A 19,024-nucleotide genomic window follows, 5' to 3' on the forward strand; every position below is an offset into this window, starting at 1 on the left:
CTATAAACCTAAAACTGCAAGTACAATCAATGATATCGATTGCATCAATAGATGCTCGCTCGGCTCGAGGTAAAAAAGTGTTATGAAAAAATAAATGTAACGGTAAAGTAAAAAACAACAGTTAATTGACTGCCAACCTCGCGTCAATCGCGACGAGCCATCTGAAACGCTATCAATAGTTTTAGACCGCGTCTGGGCTCGTGAACATTCACAAGCGACTAGAGAACATCACACGTACAGATTACAACAAACAACAACGAAACAACGACGTAGCCACGTATGTCCAGCGAGTAAAGATCTCCTCTCTTCTTTTGGGACTTATTTCACATATAGCGCAATCTCGGTAAAATTCGACGTTATTTTCCTTTACAAGATATTATCAATACAAGTTAAGCTCATGAGCCGCGACCTTAGTTTAAGATACGTGCAATAGTTGCAGGGTGGAGGGACACCTCGCACTTATATGTTACTCGCACAATAATACACAAGTGTGTTTGAATAAAAGTGTAGTTAGCCGGTTGAAAACCGAGAGTGAACGTTCCAATACATCAGTATTCATGACAAAATAAATATACACACAAACTGAACACGACGATCTGTATTGGCTGGAGAGGGAGGGTCGTGACCTATGTACACAATCGTATATTGTAGAACCTTTGGTCCCAGGATTTATACAAATGAGCATCGGGCTACAAATATACTCCGATCGTTAACTGAAATATAACGGAAAAGTTTCAATTCTTATTTTCAAATACATCATTAATTTAAAATATCAATATATAATGATGTCAGACGGAGTGATGGCGTAGGTAATATCTCTGTTATTTGTTAGGTCTTTAACTAGACTTTAATAGGAGCTTTAATTGCCTGTAAAATATATTATTCCGTGATGTCTAATTATAAGTATCGTGTTGTAATTATAATACAATCACTTCTCTGGTACATTTAAATGGGGATTTGACGACCTTCTTCAATATTTCTACTTCAATATTTTTAATTTAATATATTGATCGAAATGTATCGGCTACTAATTTACAGTACCGGTAGACGTGCGCGTAAATGGACTATATTATGGTAAATGGCCACCACTAAATGTAGACATAGGCACTGTAAGAAATTTTAACAATTTCGTACATCACCAACGCGCCACCAACTTTGGAAACTGAGATATTATGTCCCTTGTGTCTGTAGTTAAATAGCTCACTTACTGTTTAATCCAGAACACAACGAAAGGTACTAAATGTTGCTGCTTGGCGATAGAGTTAAATGTTTCATACAGTTATTATAAATCTCCGTAAATGGACGTAAAGTAATAAAAATCAAACATAATAGCAATCAATGAATCAAAATATACTTTATCCAAGTAGGCTTTTAGAAGTACTTTTGAAACGTCATTTAACAAACTATAGTAGCGATACATTCCAGATGTACGCGCTCGGATTGCGAGTACCGCCAGCACGGGAGGTATCGGTACTGCATCAGATAAAGCGACAGTGATATCATCAGTTATCGGCGATACCGTTAAATCCGAGGCGATGCCATCGCTCTGGTATCGCATCGATATTAGATCAACTATTATATGTATACTACGACGGGTATAACAAAATCAACATAAACTTGATTCAAATACTCTCAGAGGCACACTTTCATAGTAATATTGCAACAATAATAATTTAACGTAAAACAACAACTAACACTGGAACACTACATTCCAGGTCAAAGATAAACTATAAAAATAAAAACAGAAAAACATAAACCAAGCACAGCCTCCGGCCAACGTACATTCGGAGATAATGATTATTTAGATAATTAATAAGATTTCAATCAGTGAGAACATGTTATATACCATTGATATACACTTTATATAGAGTAGGAAATAATCGTTTGAGCAAATGAGACGCTACGAAGACTCTCCAGCATGTACTGGAGGCCAGCGATCCAAGTACAATAGAAAGTGTCCGACACTTAACACGGGCTAATTGTAAGCTGTAACGTTTATAACGCAGTGCATCAATAATTGCCGACAAGTCGTGCGTGAAGTGTCCGACAACAACAGTTAACAAAAGCTCATATAAATTAACTTAATTAGCGCTTAGCTTACGACTATACTTTCACTGGGTACCATAACACATAGACACTAGTTTAGGTAGAGGATAGGTAAAATAATGAGTCAATCATCGGATGTAAAGTAAAACATCGTGAGGGTGATTATATCGATACAGAATGCTATTATTTGAAAATTTAAGCTAAAATTATTTAGCTTTAAATACAGACTGATGATGAGTCTGGCCCCAGCGACTATAATCTATATTATAGTGTAAAAGTCTGTGACGTGACGTGACGACTATTTCGATGCGAGAGCAAACCGTCATGACCGAAAAGAGCTCAACCGCAAGAGCCTCAGAAAGGCACCGGCTTCGTAAGCTTTTTGAGGCAGATGTTAACTCTACCAAACTTTGAGCTGCTAGTTGGGATTTCAAAACAGAAGAAACCCTATCACTGTAATTGGCCTGCAATTGTGGTCTAATAATTAACCACTAGGCTAACGTAGTAATGTGGTGACAAAGACAGACAGAAGTACTATACTTCCCGAGAAAATTACTGGATATGACGTAGCAACAATCGCCTGTATCCTGAATCAACATACGGCGTACTTTATGTTTCCGAAAATAATGAAAGTGATGGAGGGCGGTCAATGAACTGTATTTATGTATCCCAAGTTCACACGAACATACTTAAAACATATTTTTAAAAACAAAAGATTAAAGGTAACGTATCAACGACGCTATAACTAACATATTAATCAGACTTTTTACGAGCAACTTTTGAAGCTTATCTTCACCTCTAATTTATCTTATAACTATTATCACTGATTACATAAAAATAAGCAATCATCTTGTGAATATACATAGCATTGTTGTAAATTTAACGAATGCAGCATTAGGTACCATTAGCCGCAATAACAAGGCTGCCTTAAACCTACACAAGACAGAACGTTGCGCACGGGGGCGGTGCGGAATGCAATATTGTCTATATTTACTGAACGTGTTCTGACAACGTCAACATTAGCGAGACCGCAAGTCACGTCGCGCGTGTCGAAGACTTTAGTGCAACCTATCATTCATCGTGATGGAGAAACCTGCGACAAATTGTGATGTCAATCAAAGCAAGCGCCTCCAGCATTTGCTTTCTACGCCACTTCGCTAATACGAAATGTGTGACCTGGGTGATATTTAAAAATATGAGAAGAATCATAAATATATTACTTAAGCAAACTTTATCTGATGGATTGATAAATCCCTCAATTCTATAATTTCAATCAACCTAATATTTAGGGAAATACCGCTCCATCACGTCGAGACTTTTTCTACAAACAATAAATACAATGAAACTGAGATTGATATTGGATATGTTTATTTGTAATATCAACATAAAATACGTTAACATAAACCCAAGCAAGTTATAAAATAAAGATTTACATACGACAAACATTAAAATGGCAAAATACACACACAGGCACACTAAATTACCGAGACGTCAAAGTGATTGATGGTGCAACGAACGAAGAGATTGGACAGCGTTGTCTATTGTTGTCAGCACTTGTGAGCAAACTTAACGCTTTTCTTATACGCGCCTCTATATGATACCATTCACTAACGATACGACATCAAAGAACGCGAGAACATTAAGACAGTGAAAAAGTGTTATGAGACTAATGAGCTAAGAGTGGCCGACGACTTAATCTTGTGAGAATCTTGAGTGCATTGAGAGAGTTATTCGAGGCGACAGACCTTTGCCGTTTAAAGCACTCGTACTGAAATGTTTTGGTAGTTCGCACATTTTATGGACACGGATGTTACATTATTTATCTTTCTGTTTTTGTAAAGAAGCAAAATAAGTGGAACACTACACATAACACATACCAGAGTTAATCAAGAATTGTACTTTTGCGGTTGGAATTGACAAATGAGCGAATTGAATTGAATGGATTAAAAAACTTTGTAAATTTCAATTCATCGACAGCTAGAAATTCTTACTATTAAGCAATTACAGTAATTATCGGAGTACATGACCTATAATTCAAGTGAGGCTATGCAGGCGACAAGGGTCAATTAGCCATTACAGCAATTCTAACGGTATATGGGTCAGAATTCGCGTCGTGGGCGGCTTCGGAGTAACACGACTTAATGCAGTAGAGCAGATAGATAATGTCTATTTGTTCAAGAAATAATGCCCATAAAATACATTTCAGACAATCTCAATCTTGAATAATGTATCCGAATGCATGGGCTATGGTAAATTTATGACCGACGGAAGTTCGTTGCAGGCGCAGGCTATCTAGACAACACATCGCTCGGTTTGAATTACGTTCACAGGGAAATCGCAGCATCAAAGGAGATACGAGTTTAGTTTAGATCTACTACAGTTTCAATCAACAATGGTAGGCTTAGTTCAACACATAAATACGGGTCGCTAGATACCTACACAGATGTATCGCGAAACAAACTCGGAAGGCGAAACGCCTATGGTAACATAGAAAAGATTGCAACAGGTGAACATTAATGTAAATTAAGTAATGCGACAAAAACTAACCAAAGGAATTGGTAATATGGCCACTTGCGTTTGAAGGATTTATATATATATATGCTAGCTGGAGTTGTATCACGTGCACCTAGTTCCTAGTAAGGGTCTCCTAGTTACATAATTAAAATGCGCGTGCTGCAAACAACATTCCTTGATTTCTCCACAGAACACCTGCACATGTAGCTGTGCTTTATCAACGACACTAAAAATTAAAATACTAAAAACTAAATTCACAGATTCTTTTTAATTTAACTTTAGAATTATAATTCGTATTTTTTATACATCACGAGCATTTAAGGAAGTGTCTGAAGGCTAATTGTAAGAGGAGAGGAGCTGAGATAATTATCAATCGGTATCAGACCAGCTTTCTCTGTCTGGAGTGGAGAAAGCGCTGGAAGATTAACCAAGACAGCAAAATTGAACTATGGAAGTGGATAGATGTGCACCAATGTGTAAGATGTTTTTTGATTTTCACAAAACTCGTTTAAACCAGTTAAGGGAAGACTTTTAAGAACCTGTTTAAATCTGGACCAGCAACTTGCAACTTTAATTAATAATTATCAATAACACTTCATAAGAGGGACGAGGCTGGATCTTCAACCGTCGAGGACGTAATCTATGAGTAGATAAAAACAAAAACTAGTACAAGCTGTTTCTTGGAAGTTAAGTAGCCGAGTGATCTGTCACAAACTCGGTGAGTCGGGAAATACTTACGGATTATTGTGTAACAAAAAAAGAACCTCTCATACTTTACGGATCCGATTTACATCCATTCGGATGCCTCAGGTTTTTGTTATTGTGTTATGAGTGAACCGCCTGTGTGAATGATACGGTCATTATGACTATCCTTATTATTTCACTATAAAGTAATCAGTTATTTAACGATATATGACGAAATCAATATTAATAAATGATTGATGAATTTAATAAATGATTATAAATAACTTATACTATACTAATAGCGTAAGTCAATTTTTTGTCCCAGTCATTATGGGACGATGGCTGCGTATAAAAAATTGGTGTAGTCTCATTTTGAAGAGTTCTAGCCGTAGATATGCAGAAAATTAAAGAGGATTCTTGATTGTAATTTACTAAATTGTGACGATATAACAAAGAATTAATTTTAGAGAACGGAAAAAAGTTACTATCGCTTTAGAGAGCGGTACTACGGCCGTAAAACAAAAATATTGAAAACGTAAACATTCTAACTGAACTAATATATACTATTTGATATTAAAAAAACATTTAAAAGAGGTTTCATAATTTTGACGCCGAACTTCCTTAACTTAAACCTTTTGAATAAACGCGACCCACTAGTATAGAGTTAAGCTTTCGCTACATCTTTTCCAGATCAATAACTAACATACGTAATTAGTAATGTAATATACTACATTCTAAATGCGTACCCTGTCTGTCACCTCTTCACGCTTCAACCGCTGAACCGATTTACGTAAAATTTGGTATTTGTATTTCCTTGGTGGTAGGGCTTTGTGCAAGTCCGTCTGGGTAGGTACCACCCACTCATCAGATATTCTACCGCCAAACAGCAGTACTTTTATTTTTTTGAGTGTAAGATTGTAAGGAAATATTGTGAAGTGAAAGATATTGAAGGCTGTTTACCAGTTGTTCGAGGTATTTGTATATCTCTTTAGCATTAAAACAAAAAATAAGAAAATACACGAAGCCACGCAATGCACAACTGCTTCCTCGACGTCCTACATTATCAAATTATAGAGCTTTCTCAAGCCAATTGCTCTCCAAGTTTTAATGGTCATTTTCTAATGATTTCTACTCTAATTGACCAAGATTAAAGCAAGCATTATACGATTTTTTTTTCATTAAGTAAGTAACAGCCTGTCAAAGCAGTGGGGACTGCTGGGATAAAACCTCCTCTCCTAACACATGCCTGTTTCCTCGCGATGTTTTCCTTCACCGCTAACCAGATGCATTATAAATCAAATTAAGCACATGAAAATTCAGTGGTGTTTACCTGGGTTTGAACCCACAATCATCGGTTAAGAAACACGTGCTCTAACCACTGGGCCATCTCAGCTTTTTTCATTAGTAAACGGAATAAACAAAACAATTACTTTGTCACATAATAATATTATCCGCCGCGTGAAAGAAGAATAAATTGAGCGTCTCATTTATAACATTTAATTTAAGAAGACCGTAACATATGAATATCGGGAGGCCGAAACTGTAATGTTAAGTGTTGCCTTGATATCGGCATAAAGAAACTAGTCATTATAATGAGCCTCTTATAATTCGAAGGCTAGCTTAAGGTTAGTGAATATTTTCGGCCTGACGTTGTTTAGCGATTGTTTAGTTAAATAGTGGATCTCTCTTTGTCATCATTGAATCGGCATTCGAAAGCAGGAGGCACAACATTGTTTGACTAATCATATCCTTAACAACATATAAAAGTAAAGTTGTTGGAAAGATATTAAAGGTAAAGTATATAAAGGTATTACGTATACTCTTTATTATGTTTTGCTCGAGATAGTTCCTTAAGCTGATCTTAGAAAGATACCGCCCCACAGTGCTGTTGTTCCCAAATGAGTTGATTGCAAATAATAGAAAGCCAATACCGACACGTGCAGCTCAAGTAAGTTGCAATCAGAGGCTCGCGCGGGCTGAGCGAAGTCACTCGTACCTTTCACTGCAAACCCATTGCGATAGAATTAAACCATATTCATCTCGCTACGGTGCGGTTGGGAGAAATCTTTGTACCATATATTTAACTTTACGTTTGGGGATTTCGTTGATAACATCATCAGAAAATCAGGCAGAAGTTATTACAGCACGAAACAAAATCTTATACCATACAAAACAAATACGAGTAAAATTAGTTTCCTTACCGAATTTGGATTACTTTTATAAATACTAATTAAGTATTCCTTTATTTAACACACATAGATATCAATGAAAATCATAATTGTTGCCACGGGGCCGCAAATTCTTTTCTCGAGAAGTAATTTGAAAGGAAACAATAACTCGGCCTCGTGTATTCATGTTCATGAGATGTAAATAACAAAGTTAACGCGACGTGGAGTCATCACGAGGTCTTTACAAAAAGCGCAATCGGGGCAAAGCGGCCGGCCAGTGGACTTTCTTCTATCTAATAACTATACTGCGCGAATTGTAATACATCATTCGGACGCAAACGGAGCTTAATTGGCCGTCGGTACAAACGGTAATAGCAGTTCAATTTTACGCGCTAAATTACTTGTTGTATAAAAAGGAAAGTGCCACAAAAGCAATCAACACTGGTGGTATTATTTGTATTCTTTCACCTTTCATGCGTGACGCCATCCTCTGGCTTACTGTTCTTCTAACAACTGACTGCAAAATTGTTTATAATTCCTTACCTGAAAAAGAGAAAGACCATTATTAGTGTCTATAGTAAGAACAAAATAATATAATCTCACGGTAACCTTAGCGTGATTATTTTCAAATTACTTGATGCTGAATATTCTGCTGCGTTATTCAACATGATTTAGAAAATATCTTATGTGTGTTTTGAACAAATCGTTGAAGGTGCTTTTAGTCAAATAACGTTGCGTCGACTTGTTAAGTCGCTCCTATTGATCTCGGAATAAACAAAGGGAATTCTCGAGTTTTTGATTTCTAAAAAATCTAATAAGAAATAAATCTAAATCGTGCTTGTGCCAAATCGAATCGCTAACTTGCATACACAGGCACAAGAAACAATACAATTATATAGAAAATGTTGATGATTATGAGGTGTACAAATCTATATACCCAAATTACTGCATCGAGTGGACGATGTCGATCGTATCTACACACATGACTACAAATGGTTCTTAGAACGTTCTTAAATATGTATTACTTTTGAGATGAAAGTAAGTTTACACTGCTTAATGCCGGTGCAGGTATTCTCGTAAGTGTTGTACACAGAGTCGTTTATGCTTCGAGTGACATAATATTTTCCTTATACGATGTTGCACACTGGCGCGGGCCAAGGTCGCCCGCTCTCTAACCTTACTTGAGATTTTACTGCATCTTAAAACTATACCCGAGAAGGTCAACCATTTTATATATTAAATTAATTTTACAAACACTTTCGAAAAGAAGTCAATAAAATACTCGACTGCGACCTCGGTTTTAAAATTTCGCTTCTTATGTACATTTAACGTGTCGTGGCTGCCGCTACTAGTTCTTTTTTGTTGTACTGTTGTTGTTGTTCTTTTTAATGCTACGCAACTATTCGTTTCATAATATAATTATTGCTAACTATTATTTGTTCACATATATATATTGCTCGGCATATCGTATCGGGAAGACTATCCCTGATTCGGTCCCTGTCATCGCGTTAGTATTGGTGTAGTAGTGGACTCATCGAAATAGCGCTCCCTTAATAGTAGCGTAAAAGTTTGTCTTCAGGACATTTTAAATAAAAATATAATACGTTATATATTTAGTTATAAGCCAAATAATCAACGGTTACAAAAATGAACCCGTAATTCTTTTTTTAATGTACTTATTATGTTAGTATTAGTAATTATTCTGTATTAAGTAAGGTTCTACACAAGATTACATAAAGGAAACTTTGTTACCAATCAATTACAGAGAAAATAGAAATTATCAGCTACGCACCGAAGTCGCGATTTAAAGTTGGAAACAAATAAGTTAATATTAACTCCAGGTTACATAGAGAAATAACGATTTTATATATAATCAACCCAGCGTTTGTATGTATGAATGTTTATTTCTCTCTCACGCCAAAACTACTAAATGAATTTTAATGATGAATATTTCAAAAATATAACTTAAATAATAACACACAGGCTATCATTTATAAACAGATAGTGTGAATAGTATCAACCTCTGAAACGCGCACGACGGTGCGGGTGAAAAGTATTAATATTAGAAATGCCAAAGCAAAGAGTTACTCTACTGAACCGAAATTGATGACATTTGATATGACATTTTAAGCTTGAACCCCAAGGAATGACATACTTTTTTATACAATCACCACTTTTATATGAAAAAATGTTGCTTGTATTCCTACTCATCTCAGAATCGCTTCCAATTCCTGGAGTCTTTTACTATATCTAGGCCCCTTCGTCGCAGAGCGCGATGTTTCTGCTAGAAGCATTCAATTTACAGAAGCGTACTAATTGTACACGTACGAGTGCACACTTTTGAAATATTCGAATAAGTCATAAACAAACATCGTTCCTCGAAAAGTCGGCAGGAATACATCGAGCGTCGGAATTGCTGAAACGTTCCTCAAATAGAATTCATGTGAAAATGAATGGGAAAAGAATGTATTCGGGAAATATAAACGAATCGCGCGTCGGACGGGGCCTCGCTTGTAAGAAGTCGAGTCGCGACTCGTATTGCGGTATGATTAAGAAGCACATTAGTTTGTTTCGTGCATTCAAATGTTTTATCGGTTCAACGGATATGATGTAAGAAGTATTTACGCGAGTGCGCGCACCTCATTCATACGCGGTTTGGCCAAAAAGCAATAATATAAATAACAATATTATTTGAATTTAATGTCGATCTTATACTTACGAAATAAAACATTATACAGCCGAAAAACGTTCATTGAGTTAAATTAAATATCATCACTTTTGTTTCATTAAATAACTAAAGATACGTACCTAGAATAATAAAAAAAATATTTGTTATTTATAAAGCAATGTGACGGGGTATTAGAACTCGTTGAGCTAGAGGTCACTACAAAACGAATAATCTTCATTCCATGCTATCTTACAATGCATGTAATTATTTTCAGTTTTCATATAAATTATTGCGTAACATAATCAGTTAACCGGAAGCGAAGGTGTTCATGACCCACATCATATGTTAGCTGGGATATGATTCACGTGACTTTTTTACGTATTGGTTTATTAGGTATTTAATAGGTAATTATTATTTCTAGTTGATCCTGCTCTTAACAATTAATTTAACCAATAATTGAATTTCTATAATTATACTATAAATTAAAATTATAATCTCACTGTTTGGATTGGCGCCGGAAATTGGTGGGGGAATAGAAAGAGTAGGTACATGTGCTTACGCGCATACTATTTTTTTATATAACAAGAGCTGGCGGACGACCAAATGGGCATGATGGTAAGCAGTCCCCGCTGCCCATAGCCGCAAAGCCGCAAGAGTTCACCAATGTGCCACCTACCATGGAAACTAACATTTTATTTTATTATGAACACTGGCTCGCTCACATTTCAAACCAGAATACAACAGTACTCAGTATTGCTGCTTGGAGATAGAATTTATAAGTGAATGGTAAGTACCCAGACGGTCTTGCACAAAGCCATCACCAAGTAAAACTATCCTGTAATTTACACATGACAGAAAAACCTTACATAAAATTTCCACACAAATCGAATCAAACGATGATAATATTGACATTGTTATATTATTATGACCTGAAAGCGGCGGAACCCAATTGGACGCGGAAGGCGGAGAACGGAGGAAAGGAGGCGCCCTTTTGGGAGAGGTGATGTCCAGCAGAACTTTGTGATTGGCTAATGATGTAGTAAAAACGAAAATATCTACCTGGTTGGAGCTGACCAGATACAGATTAACGAATGCTATGCATTCGTTAATTCCTTCCCAATCATAGAATTAATTGTTCCGCCCTCAATAACTCGTACAGCTGTGTGTGAATGAATAAGCTTGTCTATATACATTCACATAGTCTTAAGAGCCCGTGGTTAACGTTACATAAGCATAAACATAAGCAGCCCGTAAATGTCCCACTGCTGGGATAAAGGCCTCCTCTCCCTTTGAGGAGAAGGTTTGGAGCATATTCCACCACGCTGCTCCAATACGGGTTGGCGGAATACACATGTGGCTGAATTTCGTTGAAATTAGACACATGCAGGTTTCCTCACGATGTTTTCCTTCACCGCCGAGCACGAGATGAATTATAAACACAAATTAAGCACATGAAATTTCAGTGGTGCCTGCCTGGGTTTGAACCCGAAATCATCGGTTAAGATGCACGCGTTCTAACCACTGGGCCATCTCGGCTCCTTACGTTACGTTACGATACAGTGACCATTAACCATCTGTTGGCAAATTCATATGTCCCCTTACTTAAAAAAAAATCAATGGCGATATTGTGGCTGGCGATATCGAAACCGTAAGGACCACGTCAGCGTCGACCGTGACCTTTAATTCGTTAGCAAAAATAAACACCGACTCGAATGAAAATATGTCGTATATTTATAAACGGAACGCTTTTTATATCAATTAATTTAGACTTAAACTTTATAGCCGGATGCGTTCATTGAAGTTTTTATAGTTCAAGGCTTGCCCATTGCGTTCTGGAATTTTGTTTTATTTATGAATTATAATTCATAGTTTACAACACCCGTGACACATATCGCGACATCCAACTCATTGTCACTATCTGATACACTTGTAAATCAAAACACAGGATTGATATTAGTTATTTTAGATTTAAACAGCGTATACAGAAGTGCTTTACTCACTACAGTAAATAATGCTCTCTGCTTCTGAACAATAGTAAAGTCTCGTACTTCTCACCAGTGCTCTGTATCACTGAAAAGCCTGATTTTGGCAGTTTGATTGGCATCGGGTACCTAAATTGTTATATTCGTTGTGTATATCATTGCATAAATTAATTACTGAATTACTTTTAAAGCAGAAACAAACCGATACTAAGTTATCAAGTCAGCTTGTGTCAGTTGATCTGTCAATATAATAAATATACGAGCACGTCTACAAGACGTATGGCTCAATCAATTTGCAAACAGACAGATCTATGTCAATGTTAAACAATCTTTCATTCCCTCAATACAATTGCATTTAATAAAAAGTAACACAATGCTTTCACGTCACGGATGTTAGCATAGACCCAGTGTGAGAAAATGACAAGCAATCGCAAAAAAGCGGATATCGTTAAAATTAATTATATTTAATTATACATTTTAGGATTTTCAATACGACAATATAAATTGCATACTGTAACAGTTATACTCCTAACGAGAATATTCTCGGGTGATTCTAGACATAGTATACAAACATGAAGTTCGGTCACGGCCACGTCGACGACCATTTGGCAGACACCGCCGTTACCTAAACCCATTGTTAAACATTCATTCATGAATCATGATCTACACCTCAAGCGCATAATTCGCAGTGTACAACTACCATACGATTTGTTACGCTTATCAAAGTACATGCTTAAGCATTGGTTTGAGTAATTTTGATATCCTAGAGTTTCAAGAGAACAATCAAAATGTATCACTCGACTACCTCAGTCTTAGATTTTAGTGTCCAGAATATCTCCGTAGTGAGTTCAGTTGGCAATTATTCTGCGACCAAATTAGTTGACACTTACTCCGGCCTATTATCGATAAAACAATTACTGACAAAAAAAATAACCGATTAAAATTCCAGTTTATTCGATGAAACGATAGTGTTCAGGCACCAGATGAGATTACACTTCGTGCAGTATAATTGATCAACACTATGATCACGTAATAAAGAGGTGTTCGGATAAAAATATTATAATTTATTTAAAGGACCGACATGGCCCAGTTGTCAAAACGTGTGAATTAACTTGGCCGAAGATTGTATTGAATTGAATTAAAATGAATTTAATTGAATATTGTTGAACAGACGCCGCGTACTGTACTGTCTGTACGTGTGATGTCTAGTGTCGGTAACATACTCGTCGTACGCAGACGTTAAAGTAAACAAATTCGTTAAAACTCCATGTACATATTATAATAAACTTATAACGGGCTGTGTGGGAAGAAGTATGTTTACATAAGGTCGATCGTAGAGCATTGTTATCGAACCGAATGCAAACTAATCTTGTTAGATTGCAATGAAACTCGTCGCGGATGTAGACAATAACAAACATATTAGAAGACTTGGTATTTTTTATCGAGGATTAATTTCCAGGGAATGCTCAAAAAACTCAGACGCGACCACAGGCTAACCGCTGACAATCAGCGTTAGGTCATAGGTGTCTTACACGGGACTTATACTGAGTGGTTCAATTTCGGACATGCCAGTGCTAAATAAGATTTGTATGGTTCTTTTTTGTTTTTATTATTTTCTCAAATTTGTAGGTTAAGTTATTTTATCGCTAGTGGTCATTCCTAGTGTGTGTGTGTGTGTGTGTGTGTGTGTGTGTGCGCGCGCGCGCGTGTGTGTGTGTGTGTGTGTGTGTGTGTGTGTGTGTGTGTGTGTGTGTGGGTGGGTGTGTGCGTGCGTGTGTGTGTGTGTGCTGTGTGTGCTGCTTCATATATAAATATAGGTATATATATATATATTTCTTTTTTTCTCAAACAATATAACAAATACGACAGCTCGTATAAAACGCATGACGCAGTAAAAAATATTTTTTTATTTTATCATTTAGCAGTTCCGATCACTTTCTCCCCTGAAACGAATTAACACAAATTAAATCGCAATTTAATAGAGCGACCCGGTGATAATTTACTTCGCTGCGAATTCTTATGACTGAACTGTTATTCGAACATCGATGACCATGATCTACATTCACCATGAGGTTCCGTACCAACGATGGATAGGAAAGAAGCCGGTGTTATTGGTTCCGTAAGCTAATATCTGGACACATTAAAAGATGGGAATCGATCTTGATGTAGATGATTTTCTAGGGTTGCTAAAATGTTTTATTCATGAAACTATATTTTTGCTGACACAAGGAAAGTAACAGCCTGTAAATGTATCACTGCTGCGCTAAGGCCGCCTCTCCCTTTGCGGAGAGGGGTTGGAGCTTATTCCACCACGTTGCCCAATGCGGATTGGTGCATACACGTGTGGCAGAATTTCGTTAAAATTAGGCATATACATGTTTCCTCACGATGCTTTCCTTAATCGCTGAGCATGAGATATAAATATAATAAATATAATATAAATATAAATATTGGACAACATCACATACATTACTCTGATCCCAATGTAAGTAGCTAAAGCACTTGTGTTATGGAAATCAGAAGTAACGACGGTACCACAAACACCCAGACCCAAGACAACATAGAAAACTAATGAATTTTTCTACATCGACTCGGCCGGGAATCGAACCCGGGACCTCGGAGTGGCGTACTCATGAAAACCGGTGTACACACTACTCGACCACGGAGGTCGTCATACATGAGATACAGTATAAACACAGATTAGACACATGAAAAATCAGTGATCACCTATTTTTGAACCCGCAATCATCGGTTACGATGCACGTGTTCTCATCACTGGGCCATCTTGGGTTATGACAAATATATAAAGTTAAAAAAACTTTGATACACTTATACCGCAAGGAAAATAGTTTGTACCTAGTGGTTTAAAGATAAAAAAAATGGAATATGTCGCCTTAACCACGACAATTAACATCATTTTACTACAAAATAAATCGTTGGTGTCCTTAATATTACAAGATTTCTTTTGATTTTGCTAGCAAAAGGCACTCGAGCATCGTCTAAATGAAGCTGCACTTTTGAAATATTTATACGATGCACTTACGTAACATAATGTGTATTAATGATATCGACATGAATATAGGTGATACGCGCTGCTCATAGCAGTAACAAACGTTATTGCAATTTATAATGTTTAATACAATAACGTAAAATAAGAACGATCATGTATTTTAAATATGTCTTCCAGCTCCCTCAGTGCGCTCACGGCTCACGGTCGGAGCGATGATCTCACGAAGCGCACATTACCGCGAGCCTGTAGGTGTGCTAAATGAAAACGCATCTAGGTCTCGTGTACAAGATGAAACCATTTCAAAATACTAAACATATAAAACTGAAACTTCTATAATAGTATTATTTCAAGCAGTGATTTCGACTTCGTCTAGCGATTTTAAGCGCAGGTACAATCATCACCATTGGTCTATTCTTGTTCCCAGTTTCCACTTCTTACACAAGTAGCTTATTTGCAATTGATAATAATAATATTATTTCTTGAAAGCAGGAACTGACAACCTATAATTTCTCTATATATTTTATTTATAAACGAAGTTATGTTCTTCGGATTTCCGTGAATTGTTCTTCTCGGGTACGACATATCAAATTTTGGAGAGCAATTACATTTTAACCTAAAAAACTTAAAAAACACGACGATCTCGGCCGAGGGTTTGTAATTGCGCTAATTAATCCCGCTATCAATAATCCCTGACGTCAGTACAGAAAAAATACTTTTCTGTACTGACGTCAGTCAATCGCTTACATCTTCGAACAGATGTCGACTAACTAAACAAACCCTTAATAACTTCCAAATTATATTACATATCTACGTATGTCTGTCTCCGACATGTTTATTATAAATGCGAAAGTGTATCTGGTTGGATCAACAGATCATACAAATACTCTTTATTGTAAGCCGATAAAACTATAACAATATATATGTCACCGTAAGATTACAAACATCCTTAGATTACAATCTATCTCGTCAGATTGTCAACTGTCGAAATATTGTGAACCGTGAAATATGATTGCAATTTAACGCATTACTTTTCGTTATATTGTAATCTATCGATGGGAAGCGGGCAAAATTAGGAGAGACTCAACAGAAATGTTAATATAATAACTAATTGATTGAACAACACCGAGGGATTACTTCTCTGACTCGTATACCATTTGATATCAATTGTTGAAGTAGCTTACTTGTTAAGTAATTGTGTCCTGACTCTTGAGTAAACTTATTCAGTGGCCTGCATCGCGCTGCGCTTTGCGCAATACGTTTCCATTTAATTCAATATATCGTACGAATTTTTTTCGTAATAATTATTTAGAAATTAAACAGAAACGCAATGTAGTTGTTTTTTCAAATACATTAGTTTATGTCGAAACAGCATAGCGAGGACACGCGCATGTGGGACTACAGAAACATGTAGATATACGTTTTCAGGGCCATTTACGAATTATGACATCAGCGGTCGCGCTCATTGAACAGAACTTTGATAAATTTTAACCGACGACGAAAAAAATATTTGTTTTATTAATAATCTAAATTAAACTTTAACGAAGGCGTGACTGTGAATTCTGTGTTAATGTTTATTTAATTACCTTATATTATCCTATACCTTTAAATCGTATATTAATAATTACATTTAAGTTTACCGCCGGGCCGATTTTTAATGGAAAAAATAAGGTAAAATAAATGGAAAAACACATTAATTTGCAACACATATGCAATTTATTATCTGCAAAGTTAATTGTAAATATGCAGTAATAGGCTGCCTGTTGGTCGGCAGACGAAGCGCCGGGCGCCCACGCGGGGTAGTCTGTTCCTAAGCGAACAACACTCACCGCACACCGCACACCGTACGGCGGCGGCGTACCGTACCGCGGGCGCCGACACACGTAGGACTCCGCGCCGTTACGTTCGAGACAGACACACTGACGTTGAACTACGACCTTCGATATGAAATAACAAGTGTTATTGTATTCAGATTATGGAAGTGGGTTGGCCGTTATGTTCTTTTCTCCATTGTATTCTAAAAGCAAGGTTTCGTTTCAATACCAAGTTTTAAACACTGTATTTTCTTTTAATTATTTAATGTGTTTGTGTAAATATTAAGGATGACTAAGCATGTCGTACAAATGAGATAATCTATAAGTTTGATAAAAAATACATATATAGAATGAAAAGTGAAAGAAATATGAGTAAGTTTCCGTATGTTTTCTCGCGCTCGCCTCTGTAAAGCCATCCGTGCCAAGAAAGTGTTATCGCGAGTTAATATTCATCGTGCGACGGCACGCGCGGTCGGACCGTCGCGATGATGTCACCGCACCGCTGATAGCAATAATAATGCCAAGGGCACTCGCGTCACGCCGCCGCCGCGAGCGCCCCCGTCCCCGGCTGCCGGCATCTTACACTTCTAGTAGCCACCAGCCACAGCGGTACTACTTAATACTGCTTTATTTCAAGCGAGCTGAGATCACACAATACTCGGTGACTCATTGAATAATTCTGTCCCTTGTCGCACTAAGAATGTCTCTAATCCGTATCGTGCTGTCGATTTACAACAAACTCATCAACTGAAACTTGAATTAATTTTAATTATAACCACCCATTGGTTTGATTTGTGCCAAAAGGACACATTTTGGTAACATCACGTAGGATGGAGACGACCACCAATTATTCTTTGAACTCAGTTACAAACACCCTACGTAATTGTGTAAAAGCTTTGCTTTTATATTCGCATTCAACATATGAAGAGTTTAACATTTGTCATCACGACCTAAAATATATAAAATGAAAACAACTTATCACTCGCTAAAAATAATGATGATGAGACAGTACTTGTTCCAAATGTTCTGTATCCAGAGCGGTTGAGATACATTGAACACGCGATAAATAAAAACTTCACCGGTTTAAAAGTGACATTTTATTTACAATAATTAGTCACTCAACATTATGCAAACTCCCGAACAAAAGGTCGACGATTGATAAGTCTAAAGTACCGTGTTATATGTGAATGTATTGTGTACCTAATCATTCATATTTCACGTATTATAATATTAAAACGGTGTTAATTTCTATGGCGCCTGTTTTATTACAGACCTTTATTTCAATTTTCACCTCGACCTACTTCAAATCGTACACGCAATAATCACAAATGTTCTACTTATTGTTCCCTCGACACTAATTAGTGATTTAATAAATCCCAATCACAGATCATCTCTACCAACATTTTCATAATTGGAGAACGTATTAGGAACATACTTTAAGTATGATTCAGTTATCGTATCTCTGAGTTGAATGATGACGTCTCAATAGTAAGGTCTCATCTCCTGATTATTGAGAGTTTATTCCTGGTTAATCAGATAGATGCCATTCGTCATCGCACTTAGCAGATGCACTCTATTCCTTCACTCTCTCTTATATTTGGACACCGAACCTCGAGATCAAAAGCCTTATACGCTAGACACTCTGAAACTGCTAGGTCATTAATTTCAGATATAGATCTATATATATACATGATAAATATCGTAAAATTGCTTCTATCATATTATAACAAGCGAGATATTTTCTTACAACATCGACTGCAAGCCCATTACATAAAAATCGTGACTTTCGTCGTTGTCAGTGTTGTCATATGTATAGTTTTCATAATTGTTCGACATGCACTGCGGTTTTTTCCGTTTCTCGTAAGGTTTTTCCAAAAGGCTGGTACGCGCTTTGATTACGGTAGTAGCGATGAGCACAGCTCAAACGAAATAATACATTAGCGTCGCTAGCTAGAATCATTCTGCTATCTTGTTAATAAGACTACCTAACTAAATACTCCGCATCTTTTCGGTTCTATTTGGTAGATTTTTCAGTAAGATTTTTCTGTCTGTATAAAAGGCACGAATGAAAATTTCGTTGGTATTGTCTTATAGGTGATTGTAACCTATTCTAATATTTTAATATATGATATTTTACGGCC

General features: G+C 36.6%; 1 protein-coding gene across 6 annotated transcripts in view; it reads right to left on the reverse strand.

Moving 5' to 3' along the window:
• Positions 1 to 19,024, reverse strand: part of LOC125073208 (actin-binding LIM protein 2) — a 49,255-nt gene that overhangs the window by 15,502 nt on the left and 14,729 nt on the right. The window contains exon 1 of one of the 6 annotated variants that reach the window (XM_047683946.1): positions 7,881 to 7,914. The exons of the other annotated variants lie outside the window; for them this stretch is intronic. Within the exon in view, the coding sequence (XP_047539902.1) occupies positions 7,881 to 7,899 (19 nt within the window). The 5' untranslated portion in view covers positions 7,900 to 7,914. Of the gene's footprint in view, positions 1 to 7,880; positions 7,915 to 19,024 lie in introns of those variants that run through there. 6 annotated transcript variants of the gene reach the window in all.

The sequence above is a fragment of the Vanessa atalanta genome, chromosome 23 (assembly GCF_905147765.1).
Source record: "Vanessa atalanta chromosome 23, ilVanAtal1.2, whole genome shotgun sequence".
NCBI classification, from domain to species: domain Eukaryota; kingdom Metazoa; phylum Arthropoda; class Insecta; order Lepidoptera; family Nymphalidae; genus Vanessa; species Vanessa atalanta.